Source organism: Pagrus pagrus (genome assembly GCF_965226575.1).
Source record: "Pagrus pagrus genome assembly, chromosome: 4".
Lineage (NCBI taxonomy): Eukaryota > Metazoa > Chordata > Actinopteri > Spariformes > Sparidae > Pagrus > Pagrus pagrus.
Genome location: NC_140188.1, coordinates 29,917,287 through 29,940,399, shown reverse-complemented (window position 1 = coordinate 29,940,399; position 23,113 = coordinate 29,917,287). Strand labels below are relative to the sequence as shown.

General features: G+C 42.6%; 2 protein-coding genes across 17 annotated transcripts in view; one reads left to right on the top strand and one right to left on the bottom strand.

Annotated features, from left to right (window-relative positions):
* Positions 1–14,841, top strand: part of LOC311256382 (alpha-2-macroglobulin-like protein 1) — a 36,925-nt gene extending 22,084 nt beyond the window's left edge. For both annotated transcript variants that reach the window (XM_084351407.1, XM_084351408.1), the window contains exons 21-36: positions 2,426–2,547; positions 4,205–4,256; positions 4,989–5,072; positions 5,238–5,414; positions 6,292–6,373; positions 8,875–9,031; positions 9,808–9,882; positions 10,181–10,346; positions 11,248–11,444; positions 11,529–11,744; positions 12,358–12,476; positions 12,719–12,809; positions 12,929–12,997; positions 13,078–13,183; positions 13,294–13,335; positions 14,292–14,841. In XM_084351407.1, coding sequence (XP_084207533.1) covers positions 2,426–2,547; positions 4,205–4,256; positions 4,989–5,072; positions 5,238–5,414; positions 6,292–6,373; positions 8,875–9,031; positions 9,808–9,882; positions 10,181–10,346; positions 11,248–11,444; positions 11,529–11,744; positions 12,358–12,476; positions 12,719–12,809; positions 12,929–12,997; positions 13,078–13,183; positions 13,294–13,335; positions 14,292–14,314 — 1,778 coding nt within the window. In that variant the 3' untranslated portion in view covers positions 14,315–14,841. The remainder of the gene's footprint in view (positions 1–2,425; positions 2,548–4,204; positions 4,257–4,988; positions 5,073–5,237; positions 5,415–6,291; positions 6,374–8,874; positions 9,032–9,807; positions 9,883–10,180; positions 10,347–11,247; positions 11,445–11,528; positions 11,745–12,357; positions 12,477–12,718; positions 12,810–12,928; positions 12,998–13,077; positions 13,184–13,293; positions 13,336–14,291) is intronic.
* The window catches only part of phldb1b (pleckstrin homology-like domain, family B, member 1b), a 118,229-nt gene continuing 109,816 nt past the window's right edge, over positions 14,701–23,113 (bottom strand). For all 15 annotated transcript variants that reach the window (XM_084351400.1, XM_084351392.1, XM_084351399.1 and 12 more), the window contains 2 exons: positions 21,772–21,857; positions 14,701–18,769 (listed from right to left, as the gene is read on the bottom strand). In XM_084351400.1, coding sequence (XP_084207526.1) covers positions 18,629–18,769; positions 21,772–21,857 — 227 coding nt within the window. In that variant the 3' untranslated portion in view covers positions 14,701–18,628. The remainder of the gene's footprint in view (positions 18,770–21,771; positions 21,858–23,113) is intronic.

Genomic DNA, 23,113 nt, shown 5'->3' with positions numbered 1-23,113 from the left:
ACGATGTTCCTCTGGTGTTCTGGACAGGTGAACACGAGCAGACTTAATGATCTTTGCAGCGTCAACAGGAACCTTTAAAGGACACCAGTGTTTTTGCATTTTCACCCCATTTACTAAAAATTACACTTAAGATATTTTGTTTATAGTAAAGAAGAACTCAGTTCAAGTCTGTAAATGCTGTTTGATTTTAATTTAAAGTCATGGTGTTGTTGTGGGTAATGCAGCTGTGAGTGCAGATTGATTGGGAAGTAGGTAAAACTGTGTTTTATGTGTCTTTATACTTCTGCAATTACTGCTACAATTTAGAGGAAAACATCTTTTTACTCACTACACTTGACAGCTGTAGTCACGTTGTTTTTTTAATATAGCCCAAAATCACATTTACAATGTGTACAGTGTACGACATCCTCTGTCCTTAGACCCTCTATTCAAGTGAGGCTAAACTTCCCCAAAAAACCCTGCAACAGATTATTGCTGTAGATAAAACTACCCAAGAGCATGTAAAGTGAATGCATGATGGAAGACTTTTATTTGTTGTTAGCAACAGATCTAAATATGTTCCCACCACTGAAAACCACACGACACCGAGGGCTGAACAAAAGAGGAAAGGTTTTATCTGGATCTGTGACAAATGCACAATCTTGACAAAGTATGAATTTACTTTTCTTTTATTACAGTAAATGCAGCAGTCTAAATAATCTTTCAGTGTTAGGGAAGTGTTATAAGCAGATTTCAGGGTCCGGTTCCCCAGCGGGGCTGTTGCTGTATTGAGTGTAATAAATAATAAATTAGGGCTGTCAATCGATTAAAGTATTGAATGGCAGTTTATTGCACGATTGTCCATAGTTAACTTGCGATTACTCGCAAATTAATCACACATAAATATCTGTTCTAAATGAACCTTAAAGGGATATTTTGGGGCCAAGGGTCATAACGTGCGTGCGTTAACTGTGCATCAAAAAGGAGGAGGAATTTGCGTTAATAGGTTATTATCAAGTTAACTTTGACAGCCCTGTAATAAAGCCAACAATTACTGAGAGAATATCGACCACAACTGTTTCTTTTTCAATTCATGTTAAATTACAAAAATGGAACATTGAAATGAATCCAAATTTCCAGAACCAGTAAATTATGTACAGCATTCTCCTCATTACTATGGAGTGAAGGTGCTACAGTAAATGCACTCTGCCCACTTTAATTCAGTGAGAAGAGCAGAGGAACAAGACAAAACACACACACACACACACACACACACACACACACACACACACACACACACACATACACATTTAGAAATCTTCAATGTGAAATAACCAAGACAGTTCTACATATTTGGAAACACTCGGTCCAGGCCCGTTCTACAGACATGTACGAAGGGCCCTGTGATGATCACTGTGATGCACTGATTGTCTGACTGGTGGAAGAGAACGAAAGCAAGCGGCTGCCTTTAAAGGTCTGACATTAAATCTGTGAATGTGTATGAAGCACTATAGTGTGCTTGTTCTTTGTAGTGAATGGGTAAATACTTCCAAAAACACTGGTATGGTCCTTAAATTTGCTCATTTAGAGGCTTTTCAACCCGAGACGAACAATTCAGAGGGAAAATCTCACTGTCAGAAATGATTAAAGTTAAAAAGATTCAAACTTCGATGTTAATATCTGTGAAAAATATCACCTATTAGCTTCAATCCAAAAACATGCTTCCATGTCAGACAGCGTCACCCCCTCCTTACAGCCTCATCGCCCAAAGCGAATTTCCAGCTGACTGTTATTGCTGTCACTAATGATCTCATGCAATCTTCACATCTTTATAATTAAATACTGATGTTGTTTGTTCCGTCCAATATGAAAAAACTTCGACTTTCGGTGACAAAGATGAGACAGAACGAGCTAATTACTCTGGATTAGGGGCACTGACAGCTGTTGCGTGCTGCACCGCTGCAAGCTGTTGTCGTAACGCTGCCTGGCCTGAAAGCAGAGGATTTCTATCAGCCCCCATCAGCACGGATGGAGACGAGGCTCTGATGAATGTCAAATTGCGCTCCCCCTTAGAGGAATGCTGACAATCACTTGTACTAACAAGTCAGGTAGTATCTCTGACGAAACAGTCAGAAACTGCTCCCTCGGGGGCTGATCTGTACTTGTCCTCTGTGAAGGATTGTGGGCTGTGTAGGAAGGAAGGAAGGGAGGGGGTGAGAGTATGGGGGAGAGGCAGTATAATAAGGCAACAAATAGGGATTAATGAGGGCGAATAAGATAGGACACACGGGGAGGAGGAGGGATGGAGGAGCAGGGAGGATAATGAGTTGGATTGAAAAGCCAACAGAGAAGCTGTTTTGCCCCCGTACACAGAATGTGACAGAGTGACAGCGAGCAGCAATCAATACAGCCCTGCTGTCAGTAAAGACTGTCTGTGTGCACACAGGTCAGGTGAGTCTGAAGGTCAGCGCAGAGGCCCTGAAGACCGACATACTGTGTGGCAACGAGGTGGCCACCGTCCCCGACACGGGCCGAATCGACACGGTGGTCCGCACCCTGCTGGTGGAGGTGAGTGACGCTCAGACACATCACGACATCAACAAGACTGCAGAGTGATACAGGTGAAACACCTGTCACTGGCTAACAGTCAGTCAGTGTGATCGTTCTGCTGGGATGGGGATTTGTCATTTGTGACATTTTAATGACAATTAAGTTGTCTGAATGTCTCAAAGTGAAGCATACAATTGATTATATTTCTTATCGCGGGTCAAAACAGCTGAGAACCTTTTTATTAAAGTGCCCCCGCACAATCTCCTACCTCCTCCACTCCTACGTGGACGGTCTGTTACATTAAGTACCATTCTAAACCAGTTAGTGAGGAGTGTAGGTGGGTTATAAATCCCTCCAACAGAGAGTCTTCACTGCTGACTGCTGACCACGTGCTGAGTTCACTGTGGAAGACGCTCCATACAGATAGCTCCATGTGGCTGCCTGTGCAGACATAAGTTGCTCAAACTCAAAGTCATACAGACACGAACAGCTCAAAGATGACATGGTGTTCAACATCAGATAAAGCCTTCTCTGAATCTATAAAAATGTTCACCTGATTGTAAAGTGTTGTATATCTACAGGAAAGTTTCAAAACCCAAGCAGCTTCTAGGCATCAGAGAGAAAAACAAGATGTTTAGCCTACAAGATAAAAAGAAATGAAATGCCACTTCTGAAAGATGCTAATATGAAAGCATGGTTATGAAAAGGTTTGACCAAGCTGCCCGTCACCCTGATGAAAGGTGAGTGTGAGTGTTACCACAGACACTGAGACTTGACTCAGTCAGGGAGAGGATCGCTCTCTTTTCACTTTTCTTGACCTTTGAGAATCTGATATTTCAAATTCCAAACAAAATGATTCAAAAATCTGTTTCAACCCATAAAAAACAGATTTGTAACTTCACCATTAGGCTACAGTATAAAAAACATGTTTCATCTTGAGATTTTACCAGTTACAAATAAAAAGAATAAAACTGCACAAAGAAGTCAAGTAAAAGAAAAAAGAAAACAATTACATAAATGTAAAAATGAGAACTCTGCAAAACATTGTGAGATAGATGGACATTTTCATTCTAGTCTCAGGGAATGATGCATGGATCTTAATGAAGACAATCAGGTGTATTTAGGAGGCTGGTGTCTATGAGTGACAACAATCTGATGTGGATCCTCGATGTGGGGAGCTTAAATTATGGCTGCTTTAAAGTGATGTGTGGTCTATAGAGTTTGACATTGGATGGGGCTGATTGAATTAAAGGGGATTGTTGGGCCTTGGCAGAGGTATACGCTCTACTGAGAGTCATTCTAGCTCTGTATGGACTTGTATATTATTATATTATATACATATATTGCAGTCTTCATGTTCTAATAAAAGCAATAAAACATCATTCAAAATAAATAACCAGTCCCTGTCATATGAAGAAACGGCCACACACTGACGAGAGGAATGAAAAAGAATCAATCATGACCTGTACACAAGGTCAAATCTACCAGCCTGTTACTGGCCAGCAGTCTAATATATAGAATGTCAGCATCAAGCAGCTCAAACAGGAGGAAGAGTTCATTTGTTGAGAACATCTGTTGATCTAGTGATGATGCTTGAATCAAAATAAACCAGTGTGTAAGATGCACCAGGCCTTGTTATCACTCACTCACATGTCTCTCTTTGTGTCTCCACAAGGCTGAAGGAACACCACAGACGATCAGTCATAATGCCCTCCTCTGTCCTGCAGGTGAGTGCTCACTAACGACCCGAGTATCAGCGTCTGTTATCTGAAAGCCTCACGGCAGGGTGAACGGCCGTCACTCACAGAGTGAAGACTTGATGGATGCGTCTTTAACTGTCGTTCTGAAGTGGACACTTGTGTCAGAGTCTTCTCACAGAGAGATGATTGATTCTTGTGGGTCAGTCGGTGCTGTTGATTTTAGATAAGTATGGAATGGATGGTGGTCGCATGTCAGAACAAAAGGAGAACAACCAGAGCCCAAACACTTCTTTTGAAGAAGATGGTGATATCAGCTGATTGTCCACAATGACATCAGTACACTGAATCCGTAAACTTCAGAATTTAATCATATTCTATAAATAAAAAAATACACAAATCATCCCAAAAAATACATACATATATACACAGTATATACATATGACCCAATGTCTTAATGACCCCAGGAATCTTTGTCTGCATTATGTTCTTTTATCATTAAAAAAAACTTTTCACATCTGTGCATATCTGACAACATATATGCTGATTTACCTGTGATAGTAATTCATGTTCTATTTAGTTTAGCTAAGCTAACCAGCAGCTGGCTGTAGCCTCATATTTGCGTACACACATGAGAGTGGTATCGATCTTCTCGTCTAACTCTCTGGAAGAAAGTGAATATTTGGGACTTTCCTAAAAGGTCAAACTGTTCCTTTAAGTTCTCTCTCCTTCATGTGTTCTTGTGCTCTTCATGTGTGCCAGAGGGACCCGTGGAGAAGAAAATCCCTCTCCTGATGCCTGAGATGTTTGTTGCTGGATCAGCCAGGGCCTCTGTGTCCGTTCTGGGTTAGTGGCACCATCTGAAAACACTTCAAGTCTCTCTCAGTATTTGCATCTAAAGGACCAGCTAACACTGTCTGCTGTACTTTAACCTCCAAACCTGCTATGAATAAAATCTTGGCTGGGCGTCACCTTGGAATCTGTCTCGTCTTCCTTCTGTTGTTTCTGCAGGTGACCTGATGGGCCGAGCCACAAAGAACCTGGACAAGCTCCTGGCCATGCCGTACGGCTGCGGGGAGCAGAACATGGTGCTGTTTGCTCCCAACATCTTCATCCTCAACTACTTGAAAAGCACCGGTCAGCTGACCAAGGAGATCCAGGACAGAGCAACACGCTTCCTGGAGAGCGGTAAGTTGTCTGTCCTCTCTGTGATGGACACTGGCTACAGCACGCACAGCATATTTGAGTTTTTGCCTTTATTCCTACTGAGATTTTACATAATTAAAACGAATACTCCCCTAATATTCCTGTTCACATGCAGCCGTCCATGCTCTGATTAACAAACACAACCTCCCTTTGTCATTCGTTCAACCGGCTTCTTGAAAAGGTCAGCATTACAATATTTGTTGGCCTGTTGGATGCATAATGTTTAGAAGTAGGCGTGTTTCTCCTTCCACACAGAAATATGGACAAGCAAGCAAAATGTTCACCGGGCAACACACACAGCTGTCGCAGCAGACAGGCAGAGGCCGAGCGTCGCAGCCGTGCTACAAGCCCTCACTAATATCTGCATGTCCTGCATGTCTTCAGTGGAACATTTTCCATTCAGAATAAGGATGATCTCTGAATGATACAAAATGTTTTGTATTTGTCCCTTAGAGAAAATAATGCCTTGTGTTGTAGTAGTCCAGATGAAGGTAAGAGATAATGAATGAGTGGGCTGACTGCGTTTCATCTGGCAACAGACAGGAAACATGGCTGAAGGCCAATCAAGGCAGATGTAACTGTGTTGCTCTGTGTTATATGAATGTCAATGATTGTCACAGTGTTGTATTAGAAATGCATCTGCTGAGCCGTCATTCTCCTGGCTTTGCCTCCTGTGGATCATATTTTATTGTGCTGCTGGAATCTGAAACAACAGACGCTCGCCAACATAGCCCCCTGCATTAGTTTAAGTCACAGCTTCTTTCTGTCTGCAAATGCTTTATTCATATATATATATATATATAAAATATAACATAAATGTGTGTGTGTGTGTGTGTGTGTGTGTGTGTGTGTGTTGTAGGATATCAGAGGGAGCTGACCTACAAGCATGATGACGGCTCCTACAGTGCCTTTGGGAAGAGTGATGATTCTGGAAACACCTGGTCAGTAAATGAGTGTCAGTGACATGATGAGTGGGCGCTGCTGACAATGCAAACACTAGATAACGACACTGTTAGAGCCATGACATGTTCAAGTGTCCTTCCATAAAGACTGTTCATTAAAAGGGACAAACTAGGCAGTATCAAACTGTCAGGGGAATTCGAAGGGCTCTTCAGCTATTGAAAACAACACTATTAGCATGAAGTTATATAAAATCAAATAATGAACTCAGTTTTATATTCTGAACTCTTTTCTGTTAATCGACAGTCGTTTTCTAATGTCGGCTCTGACAATGCCTCATATTCATGTGAAGTAACACCCAGTGAGTGTTGCATATGCTCTACCCTCCATGGAAATGTGTTCATCAAACCAGCAAGATATTTTGGTTAAAGCAGCATGATTTTTGTGTGTCTAAGTTTCATATTCCACCCCGTCATTCCAAAAACAAGGGAACGACAATGTTATTATGACATACAAAATGTATTTCTATGAAACATGATTCATTTTTTTAATTCGGCTGCATTGTAAGTGTAGCGTTAGCTTTGACCACAGAGAGAGTGTCGACTATATCACTCCAGATCTTTCCGACCCCCACCGTCATTTAGTTTCTGCACTGATGATAAATTATCCCACACTGATACAATTAGAGGAGGTTTTTAAGGTAACACAACATTTTGTAACTTAACATATATTTTGCATATTAAATTGTTTTTATATTTTAGTTAAATATTTTACTAAACTGAGGATGAACTAGAAGCCCCGCCCACTGTGTGCTCACTTTATTTCCACGCCTGTCAGTAAAACTTGATGGTGTGCATTTTTTGAAAACAGATACCCAAATTAATATGGGTAATATATATTATGTTCATGGTTATATAACTCATAATAGGTTGGAGTTGCATCAGTGGTCTTAAAACATTTTCAAAGCTTTGCTGTTAAACTGTGAATATTTTCAGCTCCAATCTCACAGTTGATTTGATGAGAGAATAAAAATGACATGCAGACACAGTGGGGGGTGTTTGGCACCGCCAGGCATCCTAATCATTTACTTTATGGGGAACCTGCCAGGAAATATTAATATTTGCATTTAATGGGCTTACAGCACTGCGCCTCGGGGGATTTAACAAAGCCTCTGCGGTTTGAAATGGTGCTGGGCAGTTTGGCAGTTGGTGAGTGTGTGTGGGTGTGTGTGTGTGTGTGCATGTGTGTGTGTGTGGTTAGGAGGAAGTGGGGCTCTCAAGTGTTCAGTTACATTAAAACTGCAGCAGGAGATTGGATGGGATCGTCCAAATCACTTAGAATAAAACAAGGACTTTCACTAAAGTGTAAGAATATAACTGTTGGTCATTTTCTTTGTAAAGGTCCAGTGTGTGATTTATTCCTAATGATGTTTTTGTTAGTGTATAATGAGTACATCATATCTACAGAGGGAGCAGCTCCTCTTCCACAGAGTCTGCACGTTGCACTGCCATGTTTCTACAGTAGCCCAGAATGGACAAACCAAGCGCCGACTCTAGAGAGGGGCCTTCATGTATCTAGCCACCGTAGGCTCATGTGAAAGGGGTCACTCATAGTGTAAAACTCACAGAAAATGATCATTTGACGTGGTGTTCCCCCTCAGCCCCGTGGAGCATTTTTGTGTTTTTTAGCTTGTTTTGGTTTAACAGCCAGCAGCTGTCTTGGTTCAGTCTCAGAGCTTTAATCTAGCAGCAGCAGACGGCTGTGTCCAGAGAAATAGATCTGATAATCATTGTACTCTACCTGCCCAGCACCAGACAGTGGACGGACACAGTTAGTGACGAGCTGGTCAACACTGTGGAGCATTCAGCAGCTAAAGGGACCCATATTTAAAGAACAGTGTAAAGACGGAGCTGAGAGGAGAGTGAATATTGGACAGGATTCATCAGCCGCTGAGAAACTGGACTCAACACGTTGAACTCTTTAAGGAGTGTCATTGTTGTGTTTGGAGCTTGTTCTGCTGCCCCCGAGTGACCAAAAAAGATAATTGATGCAACTTTAATTATTTTGTAAACCTTTTTAAAATAATTAAAGCTGATGTTAGTGCAACACAATACGTCTGCTGATGTGTAACGTGGTATATGTGTAACCTCCCTCAGGAGCTTATGAGTCTGTGGGATGTGGATGTTTAACTATGCAGCAGACCGGCTCTCTCAGCTGCAGCTGTCTGTGTTCTGCTCACAGGAATATGATGGTCGTTGTGGACGCAGCTCAGACCAAGTGCTCAGTGTTGGTGTGAGACAGGAGGCTGTTATGTAATTGTCCTGAGGCTGGGTTCATTTTGGGGTTACCAACACAGACGCATATGGCAAGAATTGTTTTCTTTAAAAAAACCCTGTGTGTGTGTGTGTGTGTGTGTGTGTGTGTGTGTGTGTGTGTGTGTGTGTGTGTGTGTGTGTGTGTGTGTGTGTGTGTGTGTGTGTGTGTGTGTGTGTGTGTGTGTGTGTGTGTGTGTGTGTGTGTGTGTGTGTGTGTGACCCTGTAGGCTGACCTCTTTTGTGATGAAGTCTTTCGGCGGGGCGACGCCGTACATCTTTGTGCATCCCCAGCACATTAAAGATGCCAGGAGGTGGCTGTCCAAACACCAGCGGCCCGACGGCTGCATCAGATCTGTGGGGAAACTCTTCCACAACGGCATGAAGGTAATGACATCAGTTTGAACGTGAACATTTCAGAAGACACTCTGGTTTCACATCATCTGCTCTCGGTCGTTTGAGGCTCTGCTTGGCTGAATTTAACCGATAGGACAAAATCACAGAATTAGCTCAATATGAGGAGCAATTAGTGTGAGGACTGAGTGTGTGCTGAGAGCGGAGATTTGCCTGGGCCTGCAGGCAACACACACAATCACACTCACACACATATACAGAAAGAAACATTCTTGCCGGTCAGCCCCTTTTCAACAAAAAGCCATGACAGCTGTGTGTGTGAGGAACACAGCAGCTGTGTCCTCAGGTACGTTGCTCCTGTCTGGAATAAGTCCTGTGTGTCATAAGCAGCTGATTCAGGTACAAGTACTGGCTGAGCAGTGTGTACTTATATTTGTAATTGTTAACACACACCTAGTATGTAATAAGCAAGAAGCCAAACAGTCTTTAATGTGAAAGGTCAGTTACAGACTCCAATCCTAGTGATTTTAATACATCCGTAATATATATTTATTTATTTATTTATTTATTTATGAGTGACGATCTGAAATTAAAGGCCATCGCCATGACCGACTTAAAATACCAGTTTTACCTGCTCAGCACAGGCAAAGTTTTTACTTTGCCGGCTGCACAATTAATTGAAATATTATCAAAATTGCAGTTACACTGTGGATGCAACCTACGTGCATTGTGTCATATTTGAGTGTACCAATGAGTGAAGAGGAAAGCATGACCTCCGTTTGTTCCTGCTCTGCTCATGTTCCCGACAGGGAGGAGTGAGCGACGACGTGTCCCTGACGGCCTACATCACGGCCGCCATGCTGGAGCTGGACGCCAACGTCACGGTGAGTCTGACGTCGCTCTCGCCCTCCTCACACCTTCATGTTCACACCAGACTCAGATTAAAGTCACTCAGACTAAGTTCCTACCTTCACCATTGGACTGCAGGAGGAAATGTTTATGTTTAATAATTTTTAGAACTGCGTGCACGGCCTGGAAACTAACTGGAAATAAAGAAATGTCAGATCTGTTCCTTATTGTTTCTCCAGTCTGTTGTCTCTCTATTGTCTCTTCAGTAATTCTCTCATTTGATGCATATTGTCCTGCTCACAGTGTCGTTGTTGTGTTTCTGCGTTGTGACAGGACCCCGTGGTGCAGAACTGCCTGAGCTGTCTCAAGGAAGCAGTGGCCGGCCAGCTGGACAACCTGTACACCAGAGCCCTGCTGTCCTACACCTTCACTCTGGCTGGAGAGCAGGAGATAAGGAGCAAACTCATCACAAGCCTGCACCAAAAGTCCGACTCACAAGGTACCAACAGCAACTTTTCATCAAGCAGCATGAACACAGCCATCGAGTCATAGTGCACATGAAAAGTAGTTGAAATAGAGGAATGGAAGTACAGAAGGAGATCAAAGTTTCAGTTTATGTGCAGACATCACAGGAAGTCTTACAGGCTGGACACTGGATGCTTGTGTACTGTGTGGCAGCTGCGTTGCTGAGCTCGTGTGTTCACACAGTCTGCGTTGCTGCTGCAGCGGCTCCTGCCTGCCCTCTCTGTTCACCTGGAGCTTGACTATGATAAATATCAATAAAAACGGTGACGTGATTTTCCTTTCCCCCGCTGAAAGAGCGAGAAAGTGTGAGGGAGAAAGAGAAAGCAGTTGAAGTGTTTAAAGCATCTGAAATGTCTTTAAAGGTTCCATATTGCAGAAAGTGAGAGTTCATGTCTTCTTGATATTAAAGCAGGTGTAGGTGTCGTATAGATACTGTGAAAGTATAAAACACCCCACAGTCCACTGAGCATTGTACACGGGCCGTTTTCAGAAACCCAGCCTGTAAACGAACTGCCTGTGACAGCTGACCAATCAGAGCAGGCCTTAAAGAGACGGGCGCTAAGTTTTGAACTTCCTTCACTTTATTCTTACAAATACCTTTTTCATTTTTTATTTTTTGTCATGTTGAGAGAATAAAAAGAGGGTTGTTTCAGCTGTAGCTTGGCCGTTGGTAGTATGAAGGTTGAACAAACACAGAGGAGAGGCTCATGACGAAGAAGATTTTGGGAATTAAAATCTCTACAGTCCGATCTAAGACATGAAAACCTTCTGCAGTAGACGGCAAAGAAATCTGGAGGCTGTAGACTCGATCAACTGCAGCACACGTCAGTCACTGCTCAGCTCCTAACGGATGACTCTACTCTTTTGACCGTCAGGTGGCACCCGTCACTGGGCCAGAGCAGGGGCTTCTGGGAAAGGCCTGGACTCTTTGGAGGTGGAGATGACCTCCTACGTGCTGCTGGCTCTGCTCTCCGGCCCGACCATGAAAGAATTTGGTCTGGATTACTCCTCCGGCATCGTGCGCTGGCTCGCTCAGCAGCAGAACCCCAACGGTGGCTTCTCCTCCACACAGGTAGGACGGAGCACACACAGGAGGCGTGAAGCCTTTTACCCCTCTGACTGTTGAGATGACACAGTTAACCTCTCTGTTCCTCAGGACACCGTGGTGGCCCTCCAGGCTCTGGCTAAGTACGGCGCTGCCACCTACAGTGAGGAGGGCAGCACTACAGTGACGGTGACGTCTTTAGGAGGCCTGAACAAAGAGTTCACGGTGGATCAGAGGAACAGGCTGCTGTACCAGGAGGAGAGGCTGAGCGAGGTCCCAGGAGATTACACCATCCGAGCCCAGGGACAGAGCTGTGTGCTGGCACAGGTACGGCCAACCAGAGACAGACACAAGAGGCAGGGAATAAAATGCAGAAGGACATCAGCAGGACGCTGACAGTAATTTGCATCCTGACAGATGTGCAAACACACATTTCACAGCAGTAGCAGTGTCATCTGGCAGTGTTTCATATATATTCTACTTTATTTATTTATATATATTTACTTACTTTTTTGTATTTATAGCTGTTATTATGAAAAGATTTTAAATGTATGGTTATCTCACCTGAATTGCTGCTGATGTCATTGATAAGTTCAGATGAGGTTCAGAGTCAGTTAGTGAATCTGTTAGTTAGTTTGGACCTCAGAACTTCACTTTCAATCTGGCTGTAGTCCGAACTACTTCAGGGAGTGGAAGTGCTTCATCCAACATTAACTGGCTTCAGTAAAACTTGCATCAGCAGTGTTTAATTTTATTAGGAGTTTGAACCTAAATGTACCTGCAGAACAACGACGACACAGTCCTGCTGACTGAAGTTGAAGGAAGGACCTCGGTTCTTCTCTTCTAGTCGGTGAACTATATCGAGCTGTGTAGATAACGACCGTGTGTGTGTGTGTGTGTGTGTGTGTGTGTCACATGACACTCATATGTCTCCCCACAGATCTCCATGCATTACAACATCCCCCCTCCCCCCGACTTCTCTGCCTTCAACATCTCCACCAACACCATGGCCAAGTGCAACATCAGCAGGCCTCAGCTCATCCTCTTTGTGCATGTCAGGTACTGAGTGTGTGTGTGTGTGTGTGTGTGTGTGTGTGTGAGGACGTATTACACATTTTTTGTCATTGTCATTGTCCAAATCATTGTCCCAACTGACCGTGGGACAGTGTATACCTGCACCTTGAATTGTTTAGACAGAAAAATGAAAGGTGTCAGAGCAGCTGATAAACACGCCACATGAATCGAAGTCGCAGTATGTGATTGTCACTGTTGTGTGTGTGTGTGTGCGTGCGTGCGTGCAGGTACCAGGGCAGGAGAGAGGAAACGAACATGGTCATCATCAACATCAAGCTGCTGTCTGGGTACATTCTGGATAAGAGCTCTCTGAAACTGGTCAGTCCTTCAACAGCTGCACACTCATTCACTCCACGTCAGCTGGTGTCTGTGTTAACACTCCCACATGCTTTTAATGTACAGTATGTTTATATTTGTGTGTGTGTGTGCTGTTGCAGCTGAGGAGCGACCGCTCGGTGAAGCGTGTGGACGTGGAGGAAGGATTCATCAACATCTACCTAGATGGGGTACGTTCAGTGACATCAGTGATGTGAGCAGACAGACATGTGAGCAAAGTGTAGAGCTGTAAATGATGTTTGTGCTGCAGCTGAAGAAGGACGAGACAAAGATCTACAGCGTGACAGTGGAGGAGGATCAGCCCGTCAGGAACCTGAAGCCAGCCGTGGTCAAAGTCTACGACTACTACCAGACGAGTAAGAGCTCCATTCTCTGCTCTGCACTGAGACGACTGACGGTGACGCTGTCGTCTCTCTCTTCTCGTGTCCTCTGGCTCTATATCTGATGTGCTTCTGATATTTTTCAGGTGATGAGGCAGTCACTGACTACACCTCCCCCTGTGCAGAGAGTAAGTAACATTAAAGCTGTGTTTATCTGAGCTATATTTAAGCTCATATGTACAGTAGTTAGTTATCACACTGAATCAGTACTTTTGGTGAAACATCAACACAGCCATCACTCAGTTTAGTTAGTTCAGACTGAAGGAACATCAGTGGTGAAAATAGCTGCACAAATAAATGAGAGCTTATTGACACAGTTTGTAACAAATGCTTCTCATGGTTTCTAAAAACCTCACGCAGCACATGACCTGAAAACTTCAGTCAGGTTTATCACTGATTGTGACGATTATCACTCGTGTGTCGAGCGAGGCTGCAGCGGCATGTCATCTAGAGATCTGGAGTCTGGCCCTGTCATATCCACATCACACCATGTACATTATTTAATGTCTATGTGTAGAATATGTCGCATACATGAAGAGAACACACACAACAGGTGAAGGACAGTTTTCTCTTTTTCTTTCTCTTTCTCCCTCACACTCTCGCTCTTTCAGTGGGGTAAAGGAAAATCACATCATCATATTTATTGATATTTACCAAAGTCAAATTCCGTGTAAACAGAGAGGACAAACACTGAACACACACACGAGTGAGCAGCAGCAGCTCAGCCATGCAGCTGCCACGCAGTACACAATCAGGATATGTGTTCCACCCGTAAGACAGCATTATGAGTTTGTCTTCTCATTAGAACACACAGCAGCATCACTGTTAAATAATTAGTTCTCACTTGCATCAAGTAATCCCTTCACTAAGTTTCACATTTTCCATGCAGTGTTTCAGACGTCACCAGCCAACAAACCAACATCGTGTGGTATTTAATGCCGAAACAAAATCCACGTGAATGTTATTTTTCTTAAAACTAGATACTTAAAAGCTAGTTTGCGGACAGAGTGTAAATGCAGACGTCTGTGGACAGAGTGTAAATGCAGACGTCTGTGGGTAGTTTGTGACTGTGTTTTCTCTCCAGATGACACCTTCAACGAGCTGTAGAGTCTGTGGACGTCCTGCAGAAACACCGGCCAGGACCTCTGTCAGCTGGAAGAATCACTGTGTCGGAGACGGAAAATTCTAGATGTTTATTTTTTTTCTTAGACGGTGTCTTTAATTTTTTTTTACTCCTTTAAAAGACATTTGTTTTAGCTGTGTTTCACTGTGGATGAATCCTGCTTTTAGTGTCGTTTGAGGAACGTTTTTTTCCTTTTCTCGTTTTAGCCTTCTGATTGTTCGTGTTGTACTTGTTGGCTCGTCCTCGTCCTTCCACTTCTGACTGTTAGTCATGAACCAATAATCAGTCAGCATCAGTAGTCACTGCTGTCTCTCCTCAACACTGGAACGTTCACATTGTAACCCACTGAGCTCAAGAAAAGCAGCCGACATCCTGTAACAGTTCTGTTTTTAATAGATTTGACAAAATCCATATTATTCATACGTGAAAGTAACGCATGAGACATACAGGGTACCAATAACACAGTATGGTCCGAGTACTGATTGTGTGTCTGTGTGTGTGTGTGTGTGTGTCTGAAACAGAATCTACTTTCTAGAAAACAAAAGTACAGTCTCATGAGTGCTTGGTGAGCTGTGTGTGTGTGTGTGTGTGTACGTGTGTGTACGTGTGTGTGTGTGTTCTGCTGTACCAGTAAAAAACAAAAGAAGGTAGATTGATACATCACTACCATACAATTTGAAATGTAACTGACTGACAATAAAATTTTCTAAAATGACAAAAATAAGTAGAAATTGTACTTCTTTCCATACAATACTGTTTTCATTTCAATAGTAAGATATTTTTTTCATTCAGGCATCCTCTTTACACAATATTGATTCTCCTTTCTTTAACATAGACAACAACAGTAATGTTTTATACCATCTACCATCAACAGACATGATTTAACAGCCTTGCCACTGTTGAATAGTTTGGTTTGCACATGTTCGCTGTGCAGGGAAAGTAAAGGCAAGGGGACACAATATATTAAGGTCTTTTCACTAGTCTTCTTTTTTCAGAGTAAACGTGTCACTATCTCAGGCACCACAACCATAAATTATTATTATTACTGTACCCACACATGAAACTAAACACCAGTTCCACATGCTCCATAAATCACAGCCTATAGTTCGTCCTCTGCTCTTCATAAACAGATGGCAACAGCACCCGGCGTCCGCTAACTACAAACTGTCATGGCCAATCAAACGGATTCACAATGTGATGATCAACACACAAAGACGCCAGGTCGGCTACAGTCTTACAGCTGGACGTACAAGAGTTCTTTATCCGTCTTCATGCAGGCAGAGCTCAGCTCACAGTGGGGATTGAAGCAGGATGATAGAATGAGCCGAGTCTATGGCAGACAAATATATGAACGATCAGTTGTTACTGATTTTATAACCAAATTTAACGAGGCTACGTGCTCACATATCACCATTTGTTGTACATCTACTGCAAAAAGCCATGAGTGAGAATGCTTCCTGTGATTTACAGTATCATCTGAGCTCTCCAGTCTTCTGCTGATCAGAAGTTGTGATGAGCTTACCCATCAGATGATGACATCACCAGGGTCTCACAAAATGATCTCCGTCCATCAAAGCAAATCTTTTATATTGTTTGGTTGGTTGGTTGCTTTGTTGCAGAAAATACTATGAACATATTTTAGATTTTTACTTTGACTTCATTTTACAGAATTGGTGAAGCGAGACTGCTCTTCATGATGCTTTTTTTTAATTCAAACACGGTTAGCATCCGTTTTGTCTCTTTTTTTCTATTATTGTATTTTAACTGTCCGTTTGTGTATTTCTGAATAAAGATAATATAACATCCATTCTGTCAATGCACAATATTACGTATTACACTGACAAGACTCGATGAGGATGCAAACGTGTGCGTGTCTGCGTCATCGTGTCCAACTGCCATTTCTGCCTGCCCAGACCTGAACACTGAACACAGAGTTTCTGAATATCTTCCCCCTGGCAGCAGTTTTCCAGCTTTGTCTTGGACCTAAAACGCCATTTATGTGTCCAAAAGGCCAAAACGCAGAGAAAAGGCTTTGTTTTAAGAAATACCCATGTACGAGTGGACAGGACCTCATATATACACTGAAACTGATAAATAACTGATTACATTTGTTGGAGTGTTCCTTTAAAAACACATGGTATGAAACGACTCTACTGTTCTACCAGTGAAGTAGCTGATCCCCACTGTGCTCTGGGCCTTCAGTAGCTCTGCCTCTAACAGCAGATGTCCCCGTAGTGCTGAAGAAAACCTCATGCAAGCCTGTCTACATTACACAAACACAAATTAAAAATGCATTCATACATTTGTAGCCTTCCAGCGAGGCTGTGCTGGCAGACACGCCATCAATAACAACACATAGTCAAGGCACAGTTCAGAGTTGCATCAGTCCGTGTTTTTCCTCCCGTGTGGTCCTGTGTCGGTGTGGTCTCTGTAGCGCCCTCTAGTGGTTCTGCTTTACGCTGGCAGTGATGATGACTGCTTCCCAGCTGTGTTGTAGCATCATCAAGTTAGCTAAAGGCTACATGGCAAATAGATGAGCTTTTTTTCTGTTAACATGTGTGCACACAGATACATACAGTTTGCACCTTGAGTTGGCATCAGACAGACACGGTGACATATTCACGTTCGTCATATTCACAAGTACATTGAGAATGTGGCAGCTATGGTTAGACCAATATACAGGATTCAAACTCTGAGCGCTGGACATCATCCACGGGATTGGATGGATTATCCCCTGGTTTTTTTTTTATAATAGTTCCCAAAAGATGTGGAGAATATTTAAAGGCAGGCTGGGCGCGGCTTGTTTAACCTAGTTTAGCACAAAGGCTGGAAGCAGATGGACGCAGTCACCCTAGACTGTGACAATCACTGAGGTGCATTTATCAAAATACCAGACTTCACCTTGAAAGAAATAGTTTGTCATTTTTCTGAAACATGGTTATTTGATTTCTTAAGAATGTCATGTGAGGACTGACGTCACTCTGATGTCTGAGCGATAAATATTGAAGGTAAATGGAAAGGTAAACTAAATATGCCTACCAGTTATACAAGAGTTATAGCATGATGATTAGTGACCTTTAGAACAGTCCCAGGCTAGCTTCAGTGTTTAATGCTAAGCTAAGCTAACTGTCTCCTGGCTCTAGCTTCATATGTAGCATCCAGACATGAGTGGTACTGATGTTCTCCTCTAACTCAGACTATGAAGCGAGTGAGCACATCTGCCCAAATGTCAAACTATTTATTTAAGGGAGCATTTTTGGACAATTTAAATTTACACCTGATCACTTCTTTGATAGCTTTGGAGCAAACTAACGTGTTAATTCTGAAGGTTACTTTCAATATTCTGGGTTTAGTGGTGCTTCGTTTTATTTTAAGGATTTTTCCATGTGCTGAATACTGCATCAAATAATGTTCACGAGCAGCTTCAGTACCAGTACCGGCTGTTCCAACCCCATATCAGTCGAACCATAGTGAGAACTGCAGAGTGAGCTCCTGAGCTGACGTCAAAGTGAAAGTCAACAAAATACCTCCGATTGCTTTGGTTATCCTGTGTGAAGTGATGTGACGAGGATGTAGCTCTGGAGACCTTATCGTACTGAATATGCAGTGTTTAGTGTGAGAGCAGCACTGAGGAGACGTTTCACTGTGTTGCACTGTTACACTCAACGTGTGCTGGACTCTTAAATCAGCTCCAGTCCCTGTCCACTGAGTTCTATCTGTTTTTTTTTAGATTTACACATTTTGAATAAGATTCTTTCAAATAAATGTCTGGATTGATTTCACCCTTTGATTGAATTCTTTCTGTCTAAACTGAGCACAGTCATGATGGAACACTCAAACCAAACATTGGCATTATGTCATTTGGCAATTTTCATCTAGAAGTAAAAAAAAAAAAAAAAAGAAAGAAAGAAAGAAAGGAAACAAATAATACAAAAGGTTCAACAAACAGTAACTACAAGATCTCCATTTGGCATTATAGAAAGGCTTTTTAAAAGTCTTTGACAGGTATACATTTGGTTTATATACAGATGTGTGTGTAAGTGTGTGTGTGTGTGTGTGTGTGTGTCCTCCGAAGGCTCCCTTTTCAATCCAAACAGAATGGTGTAGAAAATGTGGATGTGGAAACATCTACATAGTTAAATCAACGTGTGAGATTAAAAATGAAACGTAACAAACAAGGCGCTGTGTCCGCTGTGGACCGGAAACAGGGTGGGCCTGTCGAGTCTGTGATGGGAGAGTCCCTGCCGAAACTGTCTGCTCGTCGCCTGTGCCCTCCGTCCTGTCTCTGTGTGTGTCCCTCAGTTCATGAACTGTGTGTATCCCTCTGCTCCTGTGACGATCACGTCCATCCAGATCCTCATAGCCTCTGCTGACGGGGCCACCATGTAGTAGAGCCGGTCGTGGGTCTTCACGCAGAAGGTCAGGGCCGGGTTCGGGCTCTGGAAGACGGAGGAGCCAAGAGAAAACTAGAATCACTTTCATGTAGTCAATCTTAGCTTTTTAAAAACTGTGTGTGCGTGTGTGTCCACACAGATCTGCACTCATGTTTAATAACTGCGCTGTCAGTCTGCATTAACATGATGAGCTGTGTTATCCAGTGAACTAAATGCTCTTAAAGAAGCTGTTCTCTCGTCAGTTGTGCTTCCTCTGTGTTACCATTACATTCAAGTCAGAGTAGAGTCAATCAGATAACTGCTGGCTGATCTTTGTTCTGAAGGTCCATGCAGAATCCTTAAGGGTCCGATCAGACAGCAGGTCACAGGACACAAGATGCACCTCATCGCCTTATGTGTTGAAGCCAATAAAGTTTAAAAAAGAAAAAGCACCGCATTGCTCTTCTTTCAAACTGTTGCTAGGAAACTACTGAATCAACTCGCAGATCTGTAGCTTTTGTTTTTTCTGTTAAATTCCTAGTTAGTGGACAGAAAGCCAGCTGGTGAATAGGAAACATCTCCGTGAGAGAAAACCAACAGGCCGAGAGCACTTGGCTCCAGTTGAGGGCGAGAGGCCGTTCCTGTATCGTACACTGGACACAGAAAACAGATCTGTGTGGGTAAATGAGGAGAAATCCCAGGGAGCACCACCGGCTGCTCTGATAGCTTCGCCTGGATGATGGTCACTTCAAGACTTAATATTTTGCTTTTAGGATGAGTGAGGGACAGTCCGGCAACGATGTGAGGCTTTTTTCAACGAGCCGTTCAGAGAGCTCCTGCAACAACACAAGCGCTCCAGGCATCCAAGGCGTGAGGCGCACAAGCAGAACGCTTCCTGCCTAAAACAACCGGAGAGAGACTCGTCTCACTGCAACAACCGCAACGACTGATGATTGTTTTAATGTTACTGTGATGCTCAAAGTATGAAACCCACTCTGCTCTTCCCCTCAGTTCTACAGAGCGTATTAGCACAAAGACATCTTTAGCGCCTTAGTTATCAAATTTAAATGTATCTTCGTTTCCAAGATCAAGAATCAAATGTTTTTTCTATTATTTTTTATTTTCATAGGAATATTGCAGTCAGATGGAAAGATGCATAAGAGTCATAAATGAATTGGTATATCAAAAACTCATCAGGCCATCTCGACTTGTACAAATCTCATGAGAAATATGAGTGGGACCGCAATCGATAAAGAAAAGTCATTGAAAAAATGGATTTTACTGCTGTTTTCCCCATGAAATTGTCGTCTTTGGAACCAGACAACTGTAAAATATATTTCATGTTTCTTTGTTCTGCATCACTTTTCCTTTCTGAACCATCGTTTTTCTGTCTTTGCTGAGTGCAGCAGACTTTAAAGTTCTCCCTCTGTAATGTGACATTGGAAGTGACAAGTAAAATCAAAGTCCCAGGGTTGATCAGAGCCACACAGTTAGTCAGAGTGCAGTGCATCAAACACAAACACACACACTGAAGATGAGGAGGCAGCAGCAGATAAGAAAAGTGACAAGACGTGTGAGGCTCAAGTCGAGCAGCAAGCAGCCCTGATCATAAAGACGAGAGAGACGTCCAGAACGACACCTACGGCTGGAAGAAGAACACCGCTGCCTGAACAGACGAGTGTCTTTGAAAAATGAGTGAAGCGGCGAGGACAGAGAACGAGCAGCTCGCACTTCTGTCGAGCTTTAAAAAGACTGAACATGTGTTTGTAACTGGACTCAGACAGGAAGTGTTGTCCTCATCAGCCTAGAAATCAAACTTATTCCTTCACAATAACCATCATTAATACATTTATAGTTTACTAACAAACAATGAAATGTTTTAAAACTGTTGAGTAAACAACTGTTTGTTGTAAAGTTGTTGTTCAACTGATGTTTATTATACTTTATGCATGTTTAATAAATGCTGTGTAGTTCATCTATAAACATTATATGGACGGCCATTATAAAGATGCATTTATAAACCGTTACAACTGATTAATAAATGCTTTATGAATCATTTCATTGTTTGTTAACAGTCAAATATCTACTAACTATAAATGTAACATTTTTTAATGACGAGTATTATAAAGTGTTGTCCTTTCTCCTGCTTATAGACACATAAAACCTACCTGGGTCCACTGATGCTCTATGTGAAGGTCCTTTTAATAAGAGTTAGTTCATAGGTAATAAAACATAAATAAGACTATATTAGTGTTGGTAAACGCATAACAGGCTTGTCTGTTAAATAAATTATTATAAGCACAAAATATTCAAGGATTTAACCTTAATAAAGCATTGTTAGTAAAAATCATATTTAACAGTTGATAAAAACATAATAAACTATGTTTCAATGTTAATTTAGCAACAAAAAGCGTTGCAAACATTTAACAATGATATAACAGGTAAGTTAGTTGGACTCAATTATGTGTTATATTCTGAATCAGTCTGTACACTGTCAGCAGGTGTCTTAGAGCTTATTAATGTCTTATAACCCAACAATAATAAAGTTATTAACTCTTACATTGCTTTATAATGTTAATAGTAGCCTCATTACGCTAACGTTTAGTACAAGCACCTTCACATGAAGAGCGACTGAAGGTCTGTGTTTTCTAACCACTTGACTGCTTTAAACTGGGAACAGTGGGATGGACGGAGGGATCAGGCAGGATTATAGGATTATATATTCAAACTACAAAGAATCAAACAAGCGTCTGTCTGAGGTCATTAAATGCAAAGTGTGAAGCATGCATCAACAGCCCCTCAGCTGGTAACTGTCTCCTATTGTCTACGACACTATACGGTCTATGGTTTGGACACACAGGGCTCAGCGAGGAGAGACGGGGGAACACAGAGTGTGGATACATACACTGGTCATCATATTCAAGTTGAAAAATCCCTTCTGTGACAGCAGCCGGCCAAAGCAAAAGAAGCGGAGCAGAGTGTGCACAGACATGTTGGAAATGAAAGAGAATGTGAGATGAGAATAAAGACGGTGTGAAACAGATGAGAGAGATGGAGTGTTTCTGTACCTTCGTGGCACTGCGGAGGTGATCGTAATACACCTCTTCTATCGCCTGGAAGTAGATCACACCCTTCAGCTTGGTCTCATGTTTGTCTGTGGGAAGGAAGGAAAACAACGTGAGTTCGGTTAAAAGACTAAAATGTATTGACGACGACAGACTTTTTCTTGGCTGGAACAGCTGAGGCGCGTCGCTTCATGTCACCTAGAATAAGGACGGGAAGAAGACACGGTCGTTAAAAAAAGGAGAAATCAAACTTTGATCATGACCAATTCATGGCTTGTGATGATGGATGGAAAAAGACAACCACAGCACTTTTTCCCTGTTTTTAAACCGATGGGGCTCTCATTGTATTTTCACACTTGACTGCATTCTTACGCTACTCTGGTACATCATTGCAGTTTGTTTCATCAGCCGCTGCAGAACTGCAGTGAGGAACCGGTGGGGAACTCAACACCCCTCTCTACCTCCAGGCACAAACACTCCACAAGCCAACTTAAGAGTAGTAGGTAGAGACGCAGCGCCTCATTTCGAGGAATAACACTTTCCTTTTAACACGCAGCTATTATCTGCTAATGACCTCTTTAGCATTCAAATAGCCCAGCGTTTGCATCTCATTTGACTGCATCTAAATTGCCAAAACTCAGCTCGTGGTTCAGGTTGATTAACGAGAATTAGCCGCGCTCATGACTAATGCTCGCCACCTCTCCTTCTTCATTGTTCAAGGTCAAGAGACAAGGGCAAGCGGTGCATCTCAATCAGCCTCCTCAGAGAGCGCGGCGCTGTGCGCATTTTAACTACTGCCAAAGTAATCTCAGTACACCTCCTCACCCTGGCTCACTTTCAACAAGGTACGCTTTAAGCAGCTTTAAGCAGAACCTTCTGAGGACTTCAAAGGCCTGACAGCGAACAAGTGTCCCAGAGCTCGCTGCGCACCATCAATTACACCAGCGTGCACGCTACACACTACATGTACTGCTGCTGCTCAAGGTCCTGAGGACACATGTTCTGCATGCCACTCATCCACAGCACCAGTATTTAAAATAAAGGTCTTGAGCTTGTTGCAGCTCCTCTATTTTAATTGTATTTGCCTCATTTTATTTTACATTTAGCTTATTTGTTTTTTAGTCCCACTGAGACCACAGATCTCTTTAAAAGGGAGACCTGGCTGAGAATGGCAGCAACACACAGTTACAAAAACAAAACACAGAACAATAATCAGATAAAACATTTGCACACAGACAACTGAACTTTAAATCATTCAGAGGCTCAGTGTTCTGCAGGGTCAGATCAGTCTGTGGGTCGTTCCATGCAGTGGCTGCAGGAACCCTGAACGCTTCTGTCCCAGTTA